A 25,339-nucleotide genomic window follows, 5' to 3' on the forward strand; every position below is an offset into this window, starting at 1 on the left:
GCAGTGGTCTAGGGCACTGCATCGCAGTGCTAGCTGCGCCACCAGAGTCTCTGGGTTCGCGCCCAGGCTGGGCTGGGTTCGCGCCCAGGCTCTGTCGCAGCCGGCCGCAACCGGGAGATCCGTGGGGCGACGCACAATTGGCATAGCGTCGTCCGGGTTAGGGAGGGTTTGGCCGGTAGGGATATCCTTGTCTCAGTATGTAAAAAAAATAAAAAATAATAAAATGTATGCACTCTACTGTAAGTCGCTCTGGATAAGAGCGTCTGCTCTTGGCCGGTAGGGATATCCTTGTCTCAGTATGTAAAAATGTAATAAAATGTATGCACTCTACTGTAAGTCGCTCTGGATAAGAGCGTCTGCTAAATGACTAAAAATGTAAAATGTACTGTTTTACCGTGTAGCTAACTACTGGAACTACACACTACTGTTTTAACATGTAGCGGTGTAGCTAACTATTGGAACTACACACTACTGTTTTACCATGTAGCGGTGTAGCTAACTACTGGCACTACACACTACTGTTTTAACATGTAGCGGTGTAGCTAACTACTGGAACTACACACTACTGTTTTACCATGTAGCGGTGTAGCTAACTACTGGAACTACACACTACTGTTTTACCATGTAGCGGTGTAGCTAACTACTGGAACTACACACTACTGTTTTACCATGTAGCGGTGTAGCTAACTACTGGAACTACACACTACTGTTGTACCATGTAGCGGTGTAGCTAACTACTGGAACTACACACTACTGTTTTACCATGTAGCGGTGTAGCTAACTACTGGAACTACACACTACTGTTTTACCATGTAGCGGTGTAGCTAACTACTGGAACTACACACTACTGTTTTACCATGTAGCGGTGTAGCTAACTACTGGAACTACACACTACTGTTTTACCATGTAGCGGTGTAGCTAACTACTGGAACTACACACTACTGTTTTACCATGTAGCGGTGTAGCTAACTACTGGAACTACACACTACTGTTTTACCATGTAGCGGTGTAGCTAACTACTGGAACTACACACTACTGTTTTACCATGTAGCGGTGTAGCTAACTACTGGAACTACACACTACTGTTTTCACAAAAATAAAATATGGGTGAAGTAGGCAATCGTTTCCTTTCTTTTTCGGCATCAGACCTGCCTAATTCTCACTTGAAACAGTATTTACCTGGCATCTCGACCTACAACAGGGACAGTATTTACCTGGTATCTCGACCTGCAACAGGGACAGTATCTACCTGGCATCTCAACCTACAACAGGGACAGTATTTACCTGGTATCTCGACCTGCAGCAGGGACAGTATTTACCTGGTATCTCGACCTGCAGCAGGGACAGTATCTTGACCAGGAAGATGGGGATCCAGCAAAGGGCGTCAGAGAAGACGATGAAGAAGAACCTGTTAGCTACAGCCACATCTCTGTGTAGCCTGCTCCTCAGGTCTGTAACAGAACAACATGTTAGCTACAGCCACATCTCTGTGTAGCCTGCTCTTCAGGTCTGTAACAGAACAGTCTGTTAGCTACAGCAACGTCTCTGTGTAGCCTGCTCTTCAGGTCTGTAACAGAACAGCCTGTTAGCTACAGCAACGTCTCTGTGTAGCCTGCTCTTCAGGTCTGTAACAGAACAGCCTGTTAGCTACAGTCAGGTCTCTGTGTAGCCTGGTCCTCAGGTCTGTAAACAGAACAGCCTGTTAGCTACAGTCAGGTCTCTGTGTAGCCTGGTCCTCAGGTCTGTAACAGAACAGCCTGTTAGCTACAGTCAGGTCTCTGTGTAGCCTGGTCTTCAGTTCTGTAACAGAACAGCCTGTTAGCTACAGTCAGATCTCTGTGTAGCTTGGTCTTCAGGTCTGTAACAGAACAGCCTGTTAGCTACAGCCAGGTCTCTGTGTAGCCTGGTCCTCAGGTCTGTAACAAAACAGCCTGTTAGCTACAGCCAGGTCTCTGTGTAGCCTGGTCTTCAGGTCTGTAACAAAACAGCCTGTTAGCTACAGCCAGATCTCTGTGTAGCCTGCTCCTCAACAAAGCTTCAACTACAAATAATATTCAAGTAAGAGATTGTTTACTTTTTACAAGAGGGTTCAGAGTTCACTTGTGGTCTTCCTTTACAGGGCCTGAAAGTATTCACACCCCTTGACCTATTCCACATTTTTTTGTGTTCAGCTTGAATTTAAAATAGATAAAATTAAGATTTTGTGTCACTGGCCTACACACAATGCCCCATAATGTCAAAGTGGAATTATGCTTTTAGAAATGTTTACAAATTCCTTAAAAATTTAAAGCTGAAATGTATTGAGTCAATAAGTATTCAACCTCTTTGTTGTGGCAAGCCTAAGTTCAGGAGTAAAAATGTGCTTAACAAGTCACATAATAAGTTGCATGGACTCACTCCGTGTGCAATAGTGTTTAACATGATTTTTGAATTACTTCACCAGTGAATTTCAAACACATAGTTAACCACAAAAGCAGACATTGAATATTCCTTTGAGCATGGTGAAGTTATTAATTACACTTTGGAAGCTGAATCAATACAACCAGTCACAACAAAGATACAGGCGTCCTTCCTAACTGAGTTGCCGGAGAGGAAGGAAACCGCTAAGTGATTTTATCATGAGGCCAATGACTTTAAATAGGTTACAGAGTGTAGTGGCTGTGACAGGAGAAAACTGAGGATGGATCAACAACATTGTAGTTATTCCACAGTGTGAATCTAAATGACAGAATGCAAAGGAGGAAGCTTGTACAGAATTTAAAACAAATCCTAAACATGCACCCTGTTTATAATAAGGCACAAAAGTCAGACTGCTAAAAAAATTGGCTAAGAAATGTACTTTATGTCCAGAATACAAAGCATTATGTTTGGTTGAAATCCAACACAACACATCACTGAGTACCACTCTTCATACAGTATTTTCAAGCATGGTGGTGGCTGCATCATGTTATGGGTATGCTTGTCATCGGCAAGGACTTGAGTTTTTTAGGATAACAATAAATGGAATAGAGCTAAGCACAGGCAAAATCCAACAGGAAAACCTGGTTCAGTCTGCTTTCCAACAGACACTGGGGGACAAATTCACCTTTCAGCAGGACAATAACCTAAAACACAAGGTTCGTTCCTACACACATTGAGTCACGTGGCCGTGGCTTGCTAGATAAAGCAGGCACACAGGTATTGAGGCATTCAGTTACTGTTATATTGAACGTCAGAATGGGCAAAACGAGTGACCTAAGTGACTTTGAGCGTGGTATGATCTTCGGTGCCAGGTGTGCCGGTTCCAGTATCTCAGAGACAGCCATCCTCCTGGGATTTTCACGCACGACAGTGTCAAGGGTTTACCGAGAATGGTGCTACAAACAAAAACACATTCAGTCAGCGGCAGTCCTGGGGACGAAAACTGCTAGTTGATGAGAGGTGGAAGGACAATGGCAAGAATCGACAAGAACAGGCAGGCCACAAACAGGCAGATAACGGCGCAGTACAAAAGTGGTGCAGAATCTCGGTACGCTCAACTCCTTGGTCCTTGTCACGGATGGGCTATTGCAGCAGATGACCACACTGGACTCCACTCCTATCAGCTAAAAACAAGAAGTGGCTCCAGTAGAAAAACATCACCTGGTCCGACGAATCCTGGTTCCTATTGCGTCATGCTGATGACAGGTTCAGGATTTGGCGTAATCAGCACGAGTCAGAGGTTGGTGGCACCTTAATTGGGGAGAATGGGCTTGTGGTAATGACTGGAGCGGAATCAGTGGAATGGAATCAAATAGATCAAACACACGGTTTCTGGGTGTTTATTGCCATTCCATATGCTCCGTACCGGCCATTACTATGAGCAGTTCCCCTCAGCATCCTCCACTGGCATGAGTCCATGGCCCCATCCTGCCTGGTGTCAACTGGCCAATGAGTGTACACATTGATTGCTCTAAATGTTGAAAATGCGTGGGCACGGGAGAGAAACAAACTGGTGCAGTTTGAGTTCATGTGGCGGAGTGTGATGCAGCGCTGGAGAAAGGGGTGTGAGCTGGTGGGTCAAGGCAGGGTGACGTGTTTGTATGTGTTTGTTTTGTATTTAAAAAATGTAAAAACATACAAAAAAATGATGTTCCTGAGTGGCCTAGTTACAGTTTTGACTTCAATCGGCTTGAAAATATATGTCAAGACTTGGAAATGGTTGTCTAGCAATGGTTAACAACCAACTTGATTGAGCTTGAATATTTTTTGTATAATAATGTGCAAATATTGTATAATCCAGGTGTGCAAAGCTCTTAGAGACTTACCCAGAAAGACTCACAGCTGTAATCACTGACAAAGGTGAATCTAACACTCTCAGGAGTGTGAATAATTATGTAAATGAGATATTTCTGTATTTCATTTTTAATAAATGTGCAAAAATGCCCTAAAAACACATTTTCACTTTCTCATTATGGGATATTGTGATATCATTATGGGGTATTGTGATGTCATTATGGGATATTGTGATATCATTATGGGGTATTGTGATGTCATTATGGGATATTGTGTGTAGATGGGTGAGAAAAACATATATAGAATCCATTTTGAATTCAGGCTGTAACACAACATGTGGAACAACTCCAGAGGTATGAATACTTTCTGAAGGGACTGTACCTGTAGCATTGATTCCAGTCTTATAGATGGAGTAGAACATGGAGGAGTAGGAGAACACTATCACCAGGAAGGCTACCAGGTTCAGACCTATGGAGACACACACACACACACACAGTGCAGAATAAACACATGCATACACAGGGGGAGACCCAGTGCAGAATTAACACACACACACACACTCGTTATAGGAGAACACTATCACCAGGAAGGCTAACAGGTTCAGACCCTTAGAGAGAGATTTTAGATATTTAGAAACCTTTTAATTGCACAATTTAGAGAGAGCGAGGGAGAAGGAGAGAGAGAGAGAGAGAGAGATAGAGAGATACACATGTGCATGAGAGAAATACATGCAGGCTGGCAGGCACACACACACACACACACACACACACACACACACACACACACACACACACACACACACACACACACACCGTACCAAGGAATATTCCGATAGAGTATCCTTTTGCAGTGGGTTTCTCCTGTCTGTCAGAGTGTAGGGGGAAGCAGACCCCGTTGCGACCATAGTAGTTTCCAAACAGATCGTCGTTCAGCAAGGGAACCACAGCGATGATGAACCCCAGCACCCAGATAGACACTAGCACCACCTAGTGGGGAGATATGGTACAACATACTGTCTATAGGCCCTATAGCACAGTATTCACATCTTACCCTGGAGGTCCAGACTACTGGTGGTTTTCTGTTCTACCTGATAAAGTGTCCCAGGTCTAAATCAGTGCCTGATTAAAGGGAAAGAATGAAAAGAAGCCTTTGAGGTCCAGAGTTGGAATTGAAGGGACAAAATGTGACTGACTGGCTCAAACCGGGAGAGGCAGGTAGCCTAGTGGTTAGAGAGTTGGGCCAGTAACTGAAAGGTTGCTGGATTGAATCCCCGAGCTGACAACGTTGTTCTGAACAAGGCAGTTAACCCACTGTTCCCAGTGGGTTGTCTTTGTAAATAAGACATTCTTAACTGACTTGCCTAGTTAAATTGAAAATGTGTTTTTTACTTTGGATAAAAGTAGAGACTCAGAGCTAGAAAATGCTATATCACACACTACAGTTGAGGAACAATGGGAAAGAAATTCTGCTTTGAAAATTTGATAACTTTGTAACCCCACTTTTGAGAAAATGGCCCTTGAATGTGATACTGGAAAGCTCTTCTTTGCCTACACCCATTTAACATCATTCACACCCTCTTAAGCCTTAGCCCCACCCTTCTCTTTAAGGATTCACATGTGAGGCCATGTGCTAAACAGAGGGAGTACAGTAGTGTACTGAACAACCAAAGATTTCATGACTAAATGCTGGTTTATACTACGTCTATCGACATGTCTGTAGACAGTTGTCGTAGTGACATCCTGAACATTCTATTGACGTCTGACATCAAACTTGTCATTGTCGTTATGAAAAAGCATAAACACAAAAATGACAGGCTGCATGACATCAGCAGCCTGGTGGTCCAAAATATCATAACTGGTGTATTTTAACACCAATAAGTCCATCTATTTCAAAATGAATTCAGTAAATGTCAATGTTGACACCAATAAGTCCATCTATTTCAAAATGAATTCAGTAAATGTCAATTTTAACACCAATAAGTCCATCTATTTCAAAATGATGTTAGTATATGTCAATCTAGTAAAACAGGCAACTAATAGCAACTTTCTAAACAATGGTTTGGTTTGTTTCTAGCTTGTTAGCTAGTTAGTTAGCTAACTTTAAGTTAGCTGGCTAGGCAATTCAAATAATGACTGTATCATATAGCTGACAGCATCTTAACTTTAGCAAAGTTGATTCATTATTACAGGAAAATAAACTCACAACAAGATCATTATTTACAAGTTAATGGCGACCTAATTACAGAAAATAGGATGTGAGTGTGACAAAATAAAAGCAGGGCATTCCACTGGAGAATTTTAAAACTTGGACACTGTCTCATATCCTAATTTCACTTTGGTGCAGGTCATGTTGTTCTTCACATTACCGTCTCTGGTAAACACACACTATATCAAATGAAATGAAAGTTTATTTGTCACATGCACAGGATACAGAAAGTGTAAAGGGTACAGTGAAATGGTTACTTGCATGATGGAGTCTTTTGTTTAGATATGTAGCTAGCTAGTTAAACAATGAACCATAATCCCAACTCATGTTATTACCCTGCAGGTAGATAAAGCTAACCAACTAGGTTCACTGTTAGCTAGCTAGCTAACATAAGTCCATAAACTAGCAATGCAAATGGCTCTGAGATACAAATAATATTCCTACACAGATCATACACGTAACGTTAGTAAGCGAGCCAGCTAGCTAGCTAACAGTATGCATTAACTTGCAATGAAAATTACTTTCTGTCAAAATTAGAAACTTATAATATCTGAAAATGTAGCTAGCTAGACTCTCTTACCCTTATACATGTATGAACGCTTCTCCCTCTGTCACGGATGCCATGGTTGCCCTTAGTTTGAAGATGTAATCCAGAGACAGGTGTTTTATACAACAGCCTTCTGTGTGTTCTCTTTTCACCTCCCTCTGCATATTTGCAATCAAATGGCAGAATTTCTCTCCTTAGCCATCATACTCTGCTTCCACCGGGCATTCCACTGATTTCAAAACTCCATTAAGTAGAAAGCATTAGCAACACTTTTGCAGTTCTTCGTGATATCTTTCAAAAAAAAACTTTGTTAGAAAGGATTACCTACACATACTGAGCCCTACATGGTAGACCAATCCGAACTCATCTCTCGGCATGTCCAGCCCATCCATTATCTCAGCCAATCATGGCTAGCGGGAAGGTTTCTGGCTTCTTCCATGGCTAAACCAACTAGGCTAGTAATTTAACAATTGTATTCGTATTTCCAGATGGCATACATGTTTCTTATTAAGGTGCATGAAAGTTTACATGTTCCAGAAAGCATTTCTGCCAACAACAAAAAACGAATTTTGATAAAAAATGAATGTTTACGTTGAAATTACATCTCTTGTGAAGTAGTGACACTCGACATATGCCTAGTTTCCTGAAACGAGTCACAGATAGATCAACGTAATTGCCACAGATGGTGCAGCAGTGCTTGTGTATAAAGTCAACAGCTGACAGACTCAGTCTGTAGTTTACCTGGTAATCAGATATATAACCTGATATAACAGATTAAGTAGTTTGTCCTGTTAAAGGGCACAAGTAGTGTCATAAGAAGGCATAGTGTGACTCACCACAGTCTGTAGTTTACCAGGTCTCAGGTGGCTGAAGGGAAACACTATGACCAGGAACTTCTCCAGGGTCAGGTAGGTCAACAGCAGAACCGATACCTGGAAGACAGCATTACAGTTACAAACATAGACTTTGTCTCTGTCTCCGTCTCTCGATAGTCAGGTAGGTCAACAGCAGAACTGATACCTGGAAGACAGCATTACAGTTACAAACATAGACTTTGTCTCTGTCTCCGTCTCTCGATAGTCAGGTAGGTCAACAGCAGAACTGATACCTGGAAGACAGCATTACAGTTACAAACATACACTTTGTCTCTGTGTCTCTCTCTCTCTGTCTCTCTCTCTTCCTAGTCAGATAGATCAGAAACAGATCAGAAACAGAACTGATACCTGCAGATACAGCATTACAAGAGGTCAAGACAACTGATTCCTGTAGTAGAACCGTGGACTCTGTAGTAGTAGAACCGTGGACTCTGTAGTAGAACCGTGGACTCTGTAGTAGAACCGTGGACTCTGTAGTAGAACCGTGGACTCTGTAGTAGAACAGTGGACTGTCAGTCTGTTTCTACTTTCTTGCCGACTATGGAATTGCCCTGCCAAACAGACCGGGACCTAATGAGTGACAATGATTTGGCATGATGGCACAAACAGACTGGGACGACTAGAACATCGTGATCCTCCAGACTTCTTCAGGGGAAACAGCTTGGGCTGCCATTTGGGCTGTGTCCCAACTGGCACACCACATTGCACCCTAAAGTAGTGCACTACATTGAGGGTAGGTTACCATTTGGAACACTTCCTCAGACATTTATTGGGAGAGGAAATATATTCAGGACATTGTGAGTTAGCCTGCAGACAGGACATGACGTTCTGGAAGAATCAGAATGAGAGCAGAGCAATATATTAAAAATTCACTCCGGGAATCTTAATTTATGTCTGTAAACTGACACCAATAACTATACTCATTATTCTCATTGTACCTCTGAGGACTTTCTCTCCATCCACAGGTGTGTCTGTGTACGCGCGTGTTAATTCACCTCTGAGGAGAGCATAGCCAGGAATCCGATGGTTCGACATTCCACACTCTCCATCCACAGGAGAGCGTTACGATTGTACTCCCCTCGGAACTTCACGTCAAACACACCGACAAAGAACAGGTACACTCCCATCAGACAGTCTGCACCTGGGGAGAGCGAGAGAGAGAGAGAACTCTAATACATTCTCACTGACTGTATACATTTGCGATAGGTTCAAAGAGTTCAAGATTGTATCTGGGTAGTTTGTCTTGTGTTGCGAGAGAGACGGTGAGAAAGAGAGCTAGAAATTAAAAAGGAAATAATCTTAACAGAGAAAAATGTCCTCCTTTTTGCTACCTATATCCCCCCCACTAGAATCCCCATACTTTAATGAAAAAAGATTCTCCATCCTAAAGGGTGAGGTCAATGATGTCTATGCCCAGGGACATGTACTAGTATATGGTGTTGGATTCTGGGTTAAACTTGACAGAATAAACTTGGTTAAGCTTTCTTTACTCTGAGAATTAGAACCTAACAATGGTGACCTAAATGCCAGAACTGGACAATAACCTGACATTCTCAGCACACAGAGGGACAAGCACCTACCTGGAGGTGACAGCATTCCCTCCCAAATATACCCCCCTGGACACAATTACGACAAAACAACCAACAAGAAAATGGGTCACAACTCTTGCAGCTATGTCACATGCAGGGTCAGAACATAGTCAATGGTAGGCTTTGAAGGGACTCCTACGGTAGGTACACCTACAGCTTGGCCCTTGGCAGTAGTACTGTAGATTGCTTAATCACTGACCTCAACCCGGAGTCTCTCAGGGCATTCACAGTCTGCCCACTGACACCCCTTTCAGATCACAGCAAAGTCACAGTCTACTTGAACAAAGCAGTACTCAATCATGAGGCATCAAAGCCAAAGGAACTGAATAATATTAAGAAACTATCGGGCAACAATAAATCCAATCCTTTTAGACAATTTCCTGGACATAATGGTTTCACTGCAATAGTGAAGGTGTAAACTTGCATGTAGAAAGCCTAAACTGTATATTTGACCTCTCAGCTTTCTTAGCAAATCAAAAAAATTCCAGCAGAAAACCTAAAAAATGTATTACAACAATGGCAAATGGTTTGAGGAAGAACGCAAAACCCTAAGAAAGAAATTGAGCAACCTATCCAACCAAAAACAGAGACCCAGAAAACCTGAGTCTACACCTTCACTATGGTGAATCACTAAAACAATACAGAAATACTCTACGGAAAAAGAAGGAACAGCACGTCAGAGATCAGCTCAATGTAATTGAAGAATCGATAGAATCTAACCACTTCTGGGAACATTGGAACACACTAAACAAACAACCATACGAAGAGTTATCTATCCAAAACGGAGATGTGTGATTAAACCACTTCTCCAATCTTTTTGGATCTATAACAAAGAACAAAGAACAAACAGCAAAAACATTTACATATACAAACTCTTAGAATCAGCTATTAAAGACTACCAGAACCCACTGGATTATCCAATTACATTGAACTACAAGACAAAATACAAACCCTCCAACCCAAAAAGGCATGTGGTGTTGATGGTATCCTAAATGAAATGATAAAATATACAGACCACAAATTTAAATTGGCTATACTTTAACATCATCCTCAGCTATGGCATCTTCCCCATTATTTGGAACCAAGGACTGATCACCCCAATTCACAAAAGTGGAGAGAAATTCGACCCCAATGGGAAAATCCTCTGCATTATCATTAACAGCAAACTCCTATGTTTCCTCAGTGAAAACAACGTCCTGAGCAAATTTGGTTTTTACCGAATTACCGTACAAAAGACCACAAATTTACTTTGTGCACCCTAATTGACAAAGAAACAAACCAAAACAAAAGTAAAGTCTTCTCCTGCTTTGCAGAACTGAATTTGGCATGAGGGTCTACTATATAAATTGATGGAAAGCGATGTTGGGGTAAAACATACAACATTATAAAATCCCTGTACACAAACAACAAGTGTGCTGTTAAAACACACAGATTTCTTTCCTCAGGGTCATGGGTTGAGACAGGGATGCAGCTTGAGCCCCACCCTCTTCAACATACTGTGCCTACAGAAAGTCTACAACCCCTTGAACATTTTTCACATTTTGCTGCCTTAAAATGTAATTTTACCTACAGATCTACACAACCTTCTCCACATTTTCAAAGTGAAAGAAAGTTATAGATTATAGATTTTACAAATTAAGAAAAAACAACAACAAAAAAACAAAGATGTCTTGATTACGGATGACATCACACCTCTTTTTCACATGAATACTTGGTGAAAGCACCTTTGGCAGCCATTACAGCTGTCAATCATTTGGAATAATATTCTACTAACTACCAACTTAGGGCAACATATATCCATTGTTTTTATCAAAATTGCTCAAGCTTGTTAAATTTGTTTGGGAATCATTGATGGACAGCAATATTCAAACTTTGTCTCTGATTTTCAAGCTAATTTAAGTCAGGACTGACACTAGACCCCTCAGGAACAATCAACAACTCTTGGAAAGACAATCTGGTGTATCTTTTGCATTAACATTTGTGTAATTGTCCCATTGAAAAATACAACTTTAGCTAAGGGTTAGGTTTTCAGAAGACTGAGGTGGGGTTTTTCGTAACTTTTTACCTGGGCTTTAATCAGTTCATATTTCTTCTGATCCTGACAAACTCCCCAGTCTCTGCCGGTGACATGCATATACAACATGATGCTGCCACCACAATACTTAAAAATAGAGATGGTTTCACTTTGTGTTGTATTGGATTTGTCCTAACTCTGTAGTTTTTAATTTTTATTATTTTATTCTTTATTCTTCTGCGGGACAATTACACACATTTTTAAGCAAAGACACAACACAATGGCTTACCAGGTTGATGTTGAGTGGTCTAGTCTCAGTTGTGACTTAAATCTGCTTAAAAAACAGAAACAAGGTTTAAATATCGCTGTCCATCAATGACTCCCAACCAAAGTATTCGGACCACTTGACTTTTTCCACATTTTGTTACTTTACAGCCTTATTCAAAATGTATAAAATCATTTTTCCTCATTAATCTACACACAATACCCCCAAAATTACAAAGCCAAAACAGATTTTTTGAAAATAGTGCAAATTTATAAATAATAACGCTACAAGCTTGGCACACTTGTATTTGGGGAGTTTCTCCCATTCTCTGCATATCCTCTCAAGATCTGTCAGGTTGGATGGGGAGAGTCGCTGCACAGCTATTTTCAGTTCTCTCCAGGGATGTTCGATCAGGTTCAAGTCCGGGCTCTGGCTGGGCCACTCAAGGACATTCAGAGACTTGTCCCGAAGCTACTCCTCCTTGTCTTGGCTGTGTGCGTAGGGTCGTTGTCCTATTGGAAGGTGAACATTTGCCCCATTCTGAGGTCCTGAGCAGTCTGGAGCAGGTTTTCATCAAGGATCTCTGTACTTTGCTCTGTTCATCTTTGCCTCGATCCTGACAAGTCTCCCAGTCCCCGAGGCTGAAACACATCCCTATAGCATGATGCTTCCACCCACCGCTTTACTGTAGGGATGGTGCCAGGTTTTCTCCAGACGTGACACTTAGGATTCAGGCCTAAGTGTTCAAGCTTGGTTTCATCAGACCAGAGAATCTTATTTCTCATAGTCAGAGTCCATTAGGTGCCTTTTGGCAAACTCCAAGCGGGCTGTCATGTGCCTTTTACTGAGGAGTGGCTTCAATCTGGCCCCTCTACAATAAAGGCCTGATTGGTGGTTTGTTGATTTGCCAACTACACAGAGGAGCTCTGGAGCTCTGTCAGAGTGACCTCCCTGACCAAGGCCCTTCTCCCCCGATTGCTCATTTTGGCCGGGTGGCCAGCTCCAGGAAGAGTCCAAACTTCTTCCATTTAAGAATGAGGCCACTGTGTTCTTGGGGACCTTCAATGCTGCAGAAATGTTTTGGTACTCTTCCCCAGATCTGTGCCTCAACACAATCTTGTCTCGGAGGTCTACGGACAATTCCTTCGACCTCATGACTTGGTTTTTGCTCTGACATGCACTGTCAACTGTGGGACCTTACATAGACAGGTGTGTGCTTTTCCAAATCATGTCCAATCAATTGAATTTACAACAAGGTGGACTCCAATCAAGTTGTAGAAACATGTCAAGGATGATCAATGGAAACAGGATGCACCTGAGCTTAATTTCAAGTCTTATAGCAAAGGGTCTGAATACTTATGTAAATAAGGTATTTCTGTTTTTAATTTTTAATAAAATAGCCACACATTTTTGCTTTGTCATTTTGGGGTATTGTGTGTAGATTGACGAGGAAAATAACAATTTAATCCATTTTAGAATAAGCCTGTAATGTAACAAAATGTGGAAAAAGTGAAGTAGTCTGACTACTTTCTGAATGCACTGTATGTCAATGAATTGGCAAGGGCACTAGAACAGTCTGCAGCACTCCAAGCGGTGAGTGATGATGAGTACTTTGTCAGTATGCTTTTAAGCTTTTGTTTATTTATATATATTTTTTGAAGTCTGAAGTCAAATGTCTGTTTGCTGATGATCTGGTGCTTCTGACGCCAACTAAGGAGGGCCTACAGCACCTAGATCGTCTGCACATATTCTGTCAGACCTGGGCATTGACAGTGAATCTCAGTCATACAAAAATAATGGTGTTCCAGCTGCCGGAACCACAACTACAAATTCCATCTAGACACCGTTGCCTTAGAGCACATCAGCACCACAGGTACATTCCACAAAGCTTTAAATGATCTGAGAGACAAGGCAAGAAGGGCCTTCTACACAATCAAAAGGAACATAAAATTCAACATCCCAATTAGGATCTGTGTCACGCCCTGGCCTTAGTATTATTTGTTTTATTTATTATTTTAGTTAGGTCAGGGTGTGACATGGGTTATGTGTGTATTTTGGGGTATTATATGGTAGAGCGGGGTGTTGGTTGTAGTGTATGGGTTTGTGTTGAGTGTATGTATCTAGCTGTGTCTATGGGTGTGTGTAGTTTTCTAGGAAAGTCTATGGTGGCCTGAATGGGTTCTCAATTAGAGACAGCTGGTTTCTGTTGTCTCTAATTGGGAACCATATTTAAGGCTGCCATAGGCTTTAGCTGTTTGTGGGTCATTGTATATGTATATGTCGACGTAAGTAGTTTGTGTGTGCACTTGCGGTTTAGGTTTCACGATCGTTTGTTGTTTGGTTAGTGTGTTAAGTGTTACGTGTTCATCTTCGTCTTCGTCGTTATAATTAAAGAAGATGTATTCAAGTCATGTTGCGCCTTGGTCCTCTCTTTCACGTCAACACGATCGTGACAGAATGACCCACCAATCTACGACCAAGCAACATGACCAGCGGCAACAGGAGCAGCGCAAGGAGAAATGGACTTGGGAGGAGATCCTGGACGGTAAAGGACCCTGGGCTCAGCTAGGGGAATATCGCCGTCCCAAGGCGGAGCTGGAGGCAGCGAAGGCAGAGAGGCGCTGGTATGAGGAGGCAGCGCGGCGACGCGGTTGGGAGCCCGAGAGTCAGACCCAAAAATTTCTTGGGGGGAGGCACACGAGGAGTGTGGCAAAGCCGGGTAGGATACCTGAGCCAACTCCCCGTGCTTACCGTGGAGTGAGAGAGCGTCGTACTGGTCAGACACCGTGTTATGCGGTAAAGCGCACGGTGTCCCCAGTACGCGTGCTTAGCCCAGTGCGGGCTATTCCACCTTGCCGCACTGGGAGGGCTAGGTTGGGCATCGAGCCAGATGTCATGAAGCCGGCCCAACGTATCTGGTCTCCAGTACGTCTCCTCGGGCCGGCATACATGGCACCAGCCTTACGAATGGTGTCCCCGGTTCGCCAGCATAGCCCAGTGCGGGCTATTCCACCTCGCCGCACTGGCAGGGCTACGGGCACCATTCAACCTGGTAAGGTTGGGCAGGCTCGGTGCTCAAGAGCACGTGTCCTCCTTCACGGTCCGGTATACCCGGTGCCACCTCCAAGTACCAGTCCACCGGTGGCAGCCCCCCGCACCAGGCTGTCTCTCCGGGTTCTCTCTCCAGCTGCTCCCACCTGTCCAGCGCTGTCAGAGCTTTCCTCCTCTCCAGCGCAGCCAGTGCCTATACCACGCACCAGGCCTACTGTGCGCCTCAGCAGGGCAGAGTCGGCCGTCTGCCCAGCGCCGTCTGCACTGCCTGTCTGCCCAGCGCCGTCTGAGCCATCTGTCTGCCCAGCGCCGTCGGAGCCATCTGTCTGCCCAGCGCCGTCTGAGCCCGTCTGCCCAGCGCCGTCTGAGCCCGTCTGCCCAGCGGCGCCTGAACTGCCCGTCTGCCCAGCGGCGCCTGAACTGCCCGTCTGCCCAGCGGCGCCTGAACTGCCCGTCTGCCCAGCGGCGCCTGAACTGCCCGTCTGCCCAGCGGCGCCTGAACTGCCCGTCTGCCCAACGGCGCCTGAACTGCCCGTCTGCCATGAGCCTGCAAAGCCGCCCGTCTGCCATGAGCCTGCAAAGCCGCCCGTCTGCCAAGAGCCTACAGAGCCTTCCGCCAGACCGGATCAGCCAGAGCCTTCCGCCAGACCGGATCAGCCAGAGCCTTCCGCCAGACCGGATCAGCCAGAGCCTTCCGCCAGACCGGGTCAGCCAGAGCCTTCCGCCAGACCGGATCAGCCAGAGCCTTCCGCCAGACCGGATCAGCCAGAGCCTTCCGCCAGACCGGATCAGCCAGAGCCTTCCGCCAGACCGGATCAGCCAGAGCCTTCCGCCAGACCGGATCAGCCAGAGCCGTCCAGCCAGGACCAGCCAGAGCCGTCCAGCCAGGACCTGCCAGAGCCGTCCAGCCAGGACCTGCCAGAGCCGTCCAGCCAGGACCTGCCAGAGCCATCCAGCCAGGACCTGCCAGAGCCGTCCAGCCAGGACCTGCCAGAGTCCCTCAGCCAGGACCTGCCAGAGTCCCTCAGCCAGGACCTGCCAGAGTCCCTCAGCCAGGACCTGCCAGAGTCCCTCAGCCAGGACCTGCCAGAGTCCCTCAGCCAGGACCTGCCAGAGTCCCTCAGCCAGGACCTGCCAGAGTCCCTCAGCCCGGTGCTGCCCCTTATCCCGGTGCTGCCTCTTAGTCCGGTACTGCCCCTTATTCCAGTGGGGTTAAGTAAACGGGTAGTGACTATGGTGGGGTGGGGACCACGACCAGTGCCGGAGCCGCCGCCGTGGAAGGAAGCCCACCCAGACCCTCCCCTAGACTATGTGCTGGTGCGCCCGGAGTTCGCACCTTAAGGGGGGGGTTATGTCACGCCCTGGCCTTAGTATTATTTGTTTTATTTATTATTTTAGTTAGGTCAGGGTGTGACATGGGTTATGTGTGTATTTTGGGGTATTATATGGTAGAGCGGGGTGTTGGTTGTAGTGTATGGGTTTGTGTTGAGTGTATGTATCTAGCTGTGTCTATGGGTGTGTGTAGTTTTCTAGGAAAGTCTATGGTGGCCTGAATGGGTTCTCAATTAGAGACAGCTGGTTTCTGTTGTCTCTAATTTGGAACCATATTTAAGGCTGCCATAGGCTTTAGCTGTTTGTGGGTCATTGTATATGTATATGTCGACGTAAGTAGTTTGTGTGTGCACTTGCGTTTTAGGTTTCACGATCGTTTGTTGTTTGGTTAGTGTGTTAAGTGTTACGTGTTCATCTTCGTCGTTATAATTAAAGAAGATGTATTCAAGTCATGTTGCGCCTTGGTCCTCTCTTTCACATCAACACGATCGTGACAATCTGGCTAAAAATACTTTAATCAGTTATAGAACCCTTTCCCTTTATGGTTGTGAGGTCTGGGGTCCGCTCACCAACCAAAATGGGACAAACACCAAATTGAAACTCCATGCAGAATTTAGTAAAAACATATTCTGTGTACAACAATATCCACCAAATAATGCATGCAGAGCAGAACTACCTAAAAGGAAGCGATTCTCATACATTCCATAACAAAGCCATGGCCTACAGAGAGGTGAAACTGTAGAAGAGTCCCCCTCAGCCAGCTGGTCCTGGGGCTCTGTTCACAAACACAAACAGACCCCACAGAACCCCAGGACAGCAAAACAATTAGAACCAGCCTGTCACGTTCGCCGTAAGGAGGAGACCAAGGCACAGCGTGATATGTATACATTCTCTTTAATAAGACGAATGGACACGAACACTAGACAAGCTAACAAACTAACAAAACGAACGTGAAGCTAAAAAAACACTGACATGCAACTACACATAGACAATAACCCACCAACCAAACTGGAAAATGGCAACCTAAATAGGATCCCCAATCAGAGACAACGATAAACAGCTGCCTCTGATTGGGAACCAATTCAGGCCACCATAGACCTACATATGCCTAGATTACACACAGACACCTAGACATACAAAACCCCTAGACAATACAAAACAATCATACCCACCCTCGTCACACCCTGACCTGACCAAAATAATACAGAAAACACAGAATACTAAGATCAGGGCATGACAGTACCCCCCCCCCCCCCCCCCTCCCCCCCAAAGGTGCGGACTCCCGCCCGCAAACCTGAACTTATAGGGGAGGCTCCGGGTGGGCATCTACCCTCGGTGGCGGCTCTGTTTCTGGACGCCGCCCCCCTTCTTTACACTGAGTCCGCTCTTGTAGCACTGACCCATGGATCGTCGCTGGAGGCTCCGGACTGGAGATTGTCGTTGGAGGTTCCGGACTGTGGTCCGTCGTTGGAGGTTCCGGACTGTGGCCCGTCGTTGGAGGTTCAGGACGGTGGCCCGTCGTTGGAGGTTCCGTTCTGTGGCCCGTCGTTGGAGGTTCCGGTCTGTGGCCCGTCGTTGGAGGTTCCGGTCTGTGAACTGTCGCCGGACGCTCTGGACTGGGTACTGTCGCCGGACGCTCTGGACTGGGTACTGTCGCCGGACGCTCTGGACTGGGTACTGTCGCCGGACGCTCTGGACTGCCGAGGCGCACCTTAGGCCTGGTGCGTGGTGCCGGAACTGGTGGTACCGGGCTGAGGACACGCACCTCAGGGCGAGTGCGAGGAGCACGAACAGGGCGTACTGGACCCTGGAGGCGCACTGGAGGCCTGGTGCGTGGTGCCGGAATTGGTAGTACCGGGCTGGGGACTCGCACCTCAGGGCGAGTGCGAGGAGCAGGAACAGGGCGTACTGGACCCTGGAGGCGCACTGGAGGCCTGGTGCGTGGTGCCGGAACTGGTGGTACCGGGCTGGGGACACGCACCTCAGGGAGAGTGCGGGGAGGAGGAACAGGATACACTGGACCATGGAGACGCATTGGAGATCCAGAAATCAGAGCTGGCTCAATATGTCCTGGCTGGATGACCATTCTAGCCCGGCAAACGTGAGGAGCTGGAATAGAGCGCACCAGGCTAAGAATGCGAACTGGAGACATCGTGCGCATCTCTGCATAACACGGTGCCTGACCAGTTACACGCTCCCCACGGTAAGCACAAGGAGTTGGCTCAGGTCTCCTACCTGACTCAGCCAATCTCCTCGTGTGCCCCCCCCAAAAAAATTTGTGGGACTGCCTCTCGGGCTTCCGTGCTAGCCGTGTACCTACATATCGTTGCCGTTCCTCTATTCTCCGGTATTTTTCCTCGTAGTATCTCCGTTCCACTTTCGCTGCCTCTATCTCCTCTTCAGAAAGGCGATACTCCCCCGGCTGTGTCCAGGGTCCTGCTCCATCCAGAATTTCCTCCCAGGTCCATTTCCCCATTAACCTTTCACGAGCCTCTACCCCGGGTCCGGGATCACCCCCCACCCCCCCCACACACTGATTAGCATAGCTAGCATAGCTTCACAAGTAGATAGTAGCATCTAAATATCATTAAATCACAAGTCCAAGACACCAGATGAAAGATACAGATCTTGTGAATAAAGCCACCATTTCAGATTTTTAAAATGTTTTACAGGGAAGACAAAATATGTAAATCTATTAGCTAAACACGTTAGCAAAATACACCACTATTCTAACTCCATCAGTTTCTTACTCCTTCAGGTGCTATCACCAATTCGGCTCAACTAAGATATTGATAGCCAATAACCTATAAAAAAAACCATCAGATGACAGTCTGATAACATATTCATGGTATAGGATAGTTTTTGTTAGAAAAAAGTGCATATTTCAGGTAGAAATCACAGTTTACAATTGCACCGACCATCACAAATCGACTAGAATTACTAGATAGAGCAACGTGTATGACCAATTTACTCATCATAAAACATTTCATAAAAATAGACAAAGCATAGCAATGGAAAGACCCAGTTCTTGTGATTTCAGACCATATTTCAGATTTTCTAAGCGTTTTTCAGCGAAAACACAATAAATCGATAAGTTAGCATACCACATGTGCAAACGTTACCAGAGCATCGATTCCAGCCAAAGAGCGCTATAACGTAATCACCGCCAAAATATATTAATTTTTTCACTAACCTTCTCAGAATTCTTCCGATGACACTCCTGTAACATCATTTTACAACATACATATACAGTTTGTTCGAAAAGGTGCATATTTAGCCATACAAAACCGTGGTTATACAATGGAAATAGTCACAACTCAAGCCTCAAAATGAGGAACGTCAGCTTTCAGAGTGATCTAGTTTAATCGAAAGCTAATCATATACTTGACTAAAAAATACAGGGTTGACAGGAATCGAAAGACAAATTAGTTCTTAATGCAACCGCTGATTTACATTTTTAAAATTATCCTTACTTTTCAATACAGGGTTCGCCAAGTGAAGCTATACCAAACAAAATGGCGAAATATGCGTTTAAAATATTTCGACAGAACAACGATTTATCATATTAAATATTGCTTACTTTGAGCTGTTCTTCCATCATATTCTTGGGCAATGTATCCTTTCTATGTTATAAACGTATTTTGGTCGATAGATGTCCTCTGTCCTTCGAAATATCCACTAACGATCGAACGGGACCCCAAAACGTGTCCAAAGTTTCAGAGTGCACAACAAAGAAATTCCTCAAAATCGCACTAAACGGATATAAATTGCTATAAAACGGTTCAAATTAACTACATTATGATGTTTTTAACAACTATAACGACTGAAAACATGACCGGAGAAATATTGCTGGTTAGACAAGGATTTGGAATGAGGCAAGTCCAATGTCCTTCACGCTTCAGGCGCGCGACGAGAAAGGGCGGTCCCTATACATTTTGTGGTTTTATAATGGCTGGGATTGTGCAATAGACTCCATTCAAAACGTGATGACGTACAGACACCCAGAGGAAGACGTAGGCAGTGTCGGTTTCTTCATAGCATTCACTGTCGCCTTAAAAACAGACTCCAGATCAGGGGTAAAAATTTCTGAAATCTGACCCCTGTCATGAAAAGTGCTGTAGATATTGTTCTGTACCACTCAGAGACAAAATTCCAACTTCTATAGAAACTAGAAGGTGTTTTCTATCCAATAATAACAATAATATGCATATTGTACGATCAAGAATTTAGCACGAGGCAGTTTAATTTGGAGACCCAAATATGCTAATGCGGAACAGCACCCCCTATAGTTGCAAGAAGTTAACTTCTTGAGAATACAGGGGGTGCTATTTTCCCATTAGCATAATTTGCTCTACAGATTAAACAGCCTCTTATTCAATTATTGCTCTTACTATATGCATATAAATAATACCATTGGAAAGAAAACAATCTCTAGTTTCTAAAACCGTTTCAATTTTGTCTCTGAGTGATACAGAAGTCATTTGACAGCACTTTCCATGACCAAGAAGAAAAAAGCAAGATGTGTATGCCAGCTTCAACGCTCTGCCTATATATGGTCGTGCCCCCTATGACCCGAAACACACCTCATTGGCCTTCCTCTGGGTGTCAAGAGGACGTCAGAGGAAAAATATCTTGTTTATCTGGGACTGACGTGAAATGAGAGCTAATTCTTTGGCGTGACCGACAACTTCCGGTTCTCTAAATCGTGCGACTTGTAGCTGCGATTGTCTTCTGTTGTGCGGCCATTATGGATGAAAACTATCTCCGTCTCGAAGTTTGTTTGATACATGTGACCAGATCATCGTAATGTATGTTTTTTCAATATAGTTTAATCAGATTATTTGAATTTTTTCGGGAGTTTTGTGGTGTTCCGTTGTCTGATTTTATTTACGTTTGAGAGATCCGTGCCACTCGACCAGTACCTGTGCTAAATGGAGTGGGAAAGGAACAATTCTGAACGGAACCAACGACTCATCTTGACAAAGGACACTTTGATCAACATTCTGATGAAAGATCAGCCATAGTAAGACCCAATTTACGATGTTATATCATATCTGTTGTGCATGTGAACTGGCCGTGGGCGCCTAGCCGAATCTGCCTGGTATAGCTATGCTAATTTAGCGCTACATTTTGTTTTCGTTATAAAACATTTAATAAATCTGAAATATTGTTTGGATTCACCAGATGTTGGGCTTTCAATATCTGTACGCTGTGTATTTTTCTGAAATGTTTTAAGATGAGTAATTCGTTATATGACGTTGGTCTCTGTAATTGTTCTGGCTGGGTCAGCACTATTTCAGATTGCAGCTGCAATGTAGAACTGTGATTTATACCTGAAAAATGCACATTTTTCAAAAAAAAAACTATGCTATACCATAAATATGTTATCAGACTGTCATCTTATGAAGTTGTTTCTTGGTTAGTGGCTATATATATTTTTATTTAGTCGAATTAGTGATAGCTACTGACGCAGGAAAAAACTATTGGGAGTAAAAAAATCGTGTCCTTTGCTAACGTGGTTAGCTAATAGATTTACATATTGTGTCTTCCCTGTAAAACATTTTAAAAATCTGAAATGGTGGCTTTATTCACAAGACCTGTATCTTTCATCTGGTGTCTTGGACTTGTGATTTAATGATATTTAGATGCTACAAGTTACTTGTGACGCTATGCTAGCTATGCTACTCAGTGGGGGGGGGGGGTGGGGGGTGCTACCGGATCAGGGTTGGTGACTCGTGAGAAGTTAACCTCTAACGAGTCACAAACCCGGATCCGGGATCCCCCCATCAAAAAAGCAGACTAGAATAGCCTAGCCTAAAGCTACAGGGATATCATATAATCAAATGTTCATGAAATCACAAGTCCAAGACACCAGATGAAAGATACAGATCTTGTGAATCCAGCCATCATCTCCGATTTTTTAAATGTTTTACAGGGAAGACACAATATGTATTTCTATTAGCTAACCACCATAGCAGAAGACACAACTTTTTTTTCTCCACCATTTTTTTCCTGCATAGGTAGCCATCACTAATTCGACCAAATAAAGATATAAATAGCCACTAACCAAGAAAAAACTTCATCAGATGACAGTCTGATAACATATTTATTGTATAGCATATGTTTTGTTAGAAAAATTTGCATATTTCAGGTATAAATCACAGTTCTACATTGCAGCTGCAATCTGAAATAGCGTCGATGCAGCCAGAATAATTACAGAGACCAACGTTAAATACCTAATTACTCATCATAAAACATTTCTGAAAAATACACAGCGTACAGCAAATGAAAGCCCAACATCTTGTGAATCCAGCCATATGTCAGATATTTTAAGTGTTTTACAGCGAAAACACAATATAGCATTATATTAGCTTACCACAATAGGCAGAAACACAACCGCATTTACCAGCAGCAAATGTTAGCGATCGTAACAATCCAGCAAAATATATATAATTTGACTAACCTTGATAAACTTCATCAGATGACAGTCCTGTAACATCATATTACACAATGCATATAGGTTTTGTTCGAAAATGTGCATATTTAGCAGCACAAATCGTGGTTATACAATGTGATCAGTAGCAACATTTCATGCATTCTGGCCGACGCCATCTTGGAGAGGCACCTAATCTAATCGATAAATAATCGTAAACTTGACTAAAAAATACAGGTTGGACAGCAAATGAAAGATGCATTAGTTATTAATGCAACCGCTGTGTTAGATTTTTAAATTTAACGTTACTAGACATACAGTGTGCGTTACAGCCAGACTAGTGCCGCAATTAATGGCGGACAAATCCTTTTACATTTTTCCACATAAATACGGAATAACATCATAAATAGCTCTTACTTTTGGACGAGCTTCCATCAGAATCTTGGGCAAGTGGTCCTTTGTCCAAAAGAATCGTTGCTCGGTTGTAAAACGTCCTCTTCAACTTTGGAACTAGCAGCTAACAATAGCTATGTGGCGCAGACATGCCCAAATCTTCAAAACGCAATACTAAGGAAATTCCGAAAATCGCAATATACTCGCATAAACTGATATAACTTGGTTTAAAATAACTTCGTTATGATGTTTCTAACACCTATATCGAATTAAATTACAGACGGATATATCTAAGGCCGATAACTGAGCGTTTCAAAATGCCATCCTGAGGTCTTGCTTTGCGTCATGACGAACGTCGAAAAGAGAGCTCCCTCCATTCCTTGGGGCTTTATAAGGTCTGAGATCTGCCTAGAAACTCCATTCCAATTCTCATTGGTTACTGACATCCAGGGGAAGGCGCGTGCAGTTCATGTCGACCCATAGGATACATACAGAGCTTTAAACTGATCTGAGAACAGAGCCTCGTTTTCAGACCTTCGCAGTTCCTGTCATGAATTTCGCTGCAGAATGATGTCTGTTTCACCCACAGACATAATTCAAACGGTTTTAGAAACTAGAGATTGTTTTCTATCCAATAGTAATAATAATATGCATATTGTACGAGCAAGAATTGAGTAGGAGGCAGTTTAATTTGGGAACGATAAATGTCGAAGTTGAAACAGCACCCCCTATAGTGACAAGAAGTTTTAAGCGCTGTTCCTCCTTATCATGCTGCTTGGTCCTTGTTTGGTGGGTTATTCTGTCACGTTCGTCGTAAGGAGGAGACCAAGGCGCAGCGTGATATGTATACATTCTCTTTAATAAGACGAATGGACACGAAGAACACTAGACAAACTAACAAACTAACAAAATGAACGTGAAGCTAAAAAAACACTGAGTGCTGACATGCAACTACACATAGACAATAACCCACCAATCAAACTGGAAAATGGCAACCTAAATAGGATCCCCAATCAGAGACAACGATAAACAGCTGCCTCTGATTGGGAACCAATTCAGGCCACCATAGACCTACATATGCCTAGATTACACACAGACACCTAGACATACAAAATCCCTAGACAATACAAAACAATCATACCCACCCTCGTCACACCCTGACCTGACCAAAATAATACAGAAAACATAGAATACTAAGATCAGGGCGTGACACTGCCAAATCATGAGAAAACAAAAAGACAACTTCTGGACACATTGGATTTTTTAAACAGAGCAAACTGGAATGCTATTTGGCTCTAAACAGACAGTACATATTGGCCGAATTCTTGACCACTGTGACTGACCCAAAATTAAGAAAAGCTTTGACTATGTACAAACTCAGTGACCATAGCCCTTGCTATTGAGAGAGGTCGCTAATAGGCAGACCTGGCTCTCGAGGGAAGTCTGGCTATATGCCCACTGCCCACAAAACGAGGTGGAAACCGAGCTGCACTTCCTAACTGCCTGCCAAATGTATGACCATATTAGTGAGACATGTTTCTCTCAGATTACACAGACCCACAAATAATTAGAAAAAAAATCAAATTTTGACAAACTTCCATACCAATTAGGTGAAATACCACAGTGTGTCATCACAGTAGCAAGATGTGTGACCTGTTGCCAGAAGAAAAGGGCAACCAGTGAAGAACAAACACCATTGTAAATACAACCTATATTTATGTTTATTTATTTTCCCTTTCATTCTTCAACTATTTGCTTATTGTTACAACACTGTACATAGACAATTATATAACACTTGAAATGTCTCTATTCTTTAGAAACTTTTGTGTGTAATGTTTACTGTTCATTTCTGATTGGTTATTTTACTTTTGTTAATTGTCTATTTCAGTTGCATTGGCAATGTAAACATACACAATTTATTAGGTACACCACACCCTTCACAAAAATGGTTCGCTCCTATAGACAATGAGTCATGTGGCCGTGGTATATATATATAAAGCTATATAAAGCAGAGAGACGGGCATCAAGGCATTCAGTTACTGTTCAATTGAATGTTAGAACGGGCAAAACGAGTGACCTAAGCAACTTTGACCATGGTATGATGGTCGGTGCCAGGCTCGCCAGTTCCAGTATCTCCGAAACGGCTGGTCTCCTGGGCTTTTCACGCACTATAATATTTAGGTTTTACCGAGAATGGTGCAACAAACAAAAAGCATCCAGCCAGCGGCAGTCCTGTGGGCGAAAACAGCTTGTTGATGAGAGATGTCGAAGGAGAATCGCAAGAATCGTGCGAGCTAACAGGCGGGCCACAAACAGTCAAATAACGGCGCAGTACAACAATGGTGTGCAGAATGGTCGGTCTTAGTCACGGATGGACTATT

At 43.7% G+C, this 25,339-nt stretch overlaps 1 protein-coding gene across 1 annotated transcript in view; it reads right to left on the reverse strand.

The window, feature by feature from the left end:
* Positions 1–25,339, reverse strand: part of LOC139552808 (relaxin receptor 2-like) — a 206,635-nt gene that overhangs the window by 26,389 nt on the left and 154,907 nt on the right. The window contains 5 exon segments of the mRNA XM_071364858.1: positions 1,320–1,451; positions 4,636–4,722; positions 5,072–5,240; positions 7,843–7,938; positions 8,877–9,022. Of these exon segments, the coding sequence (XP_071220959.1) occupies positions 1,320–1,451; positions 4,636–4,722; positions 5,072–5,240; positions 7,843–7,938; positions 8,877–9,022 (630 nt within the window).

The sequence above is a fragment of the Salvelinus alpinus genome, chromosome 24, assembly GCF_045679555.1.
Source record: "Salvelinus alpinus chromosome 24, SLU_Salpinus.1, whole genome shotgun sequence".
Lineage (NCBI taxonomy): Eukaryota > Metazoa > Chordata > Actinopteri > Salmoniformes > Salmonidae > Salvelinus > Salvelinus alpinus.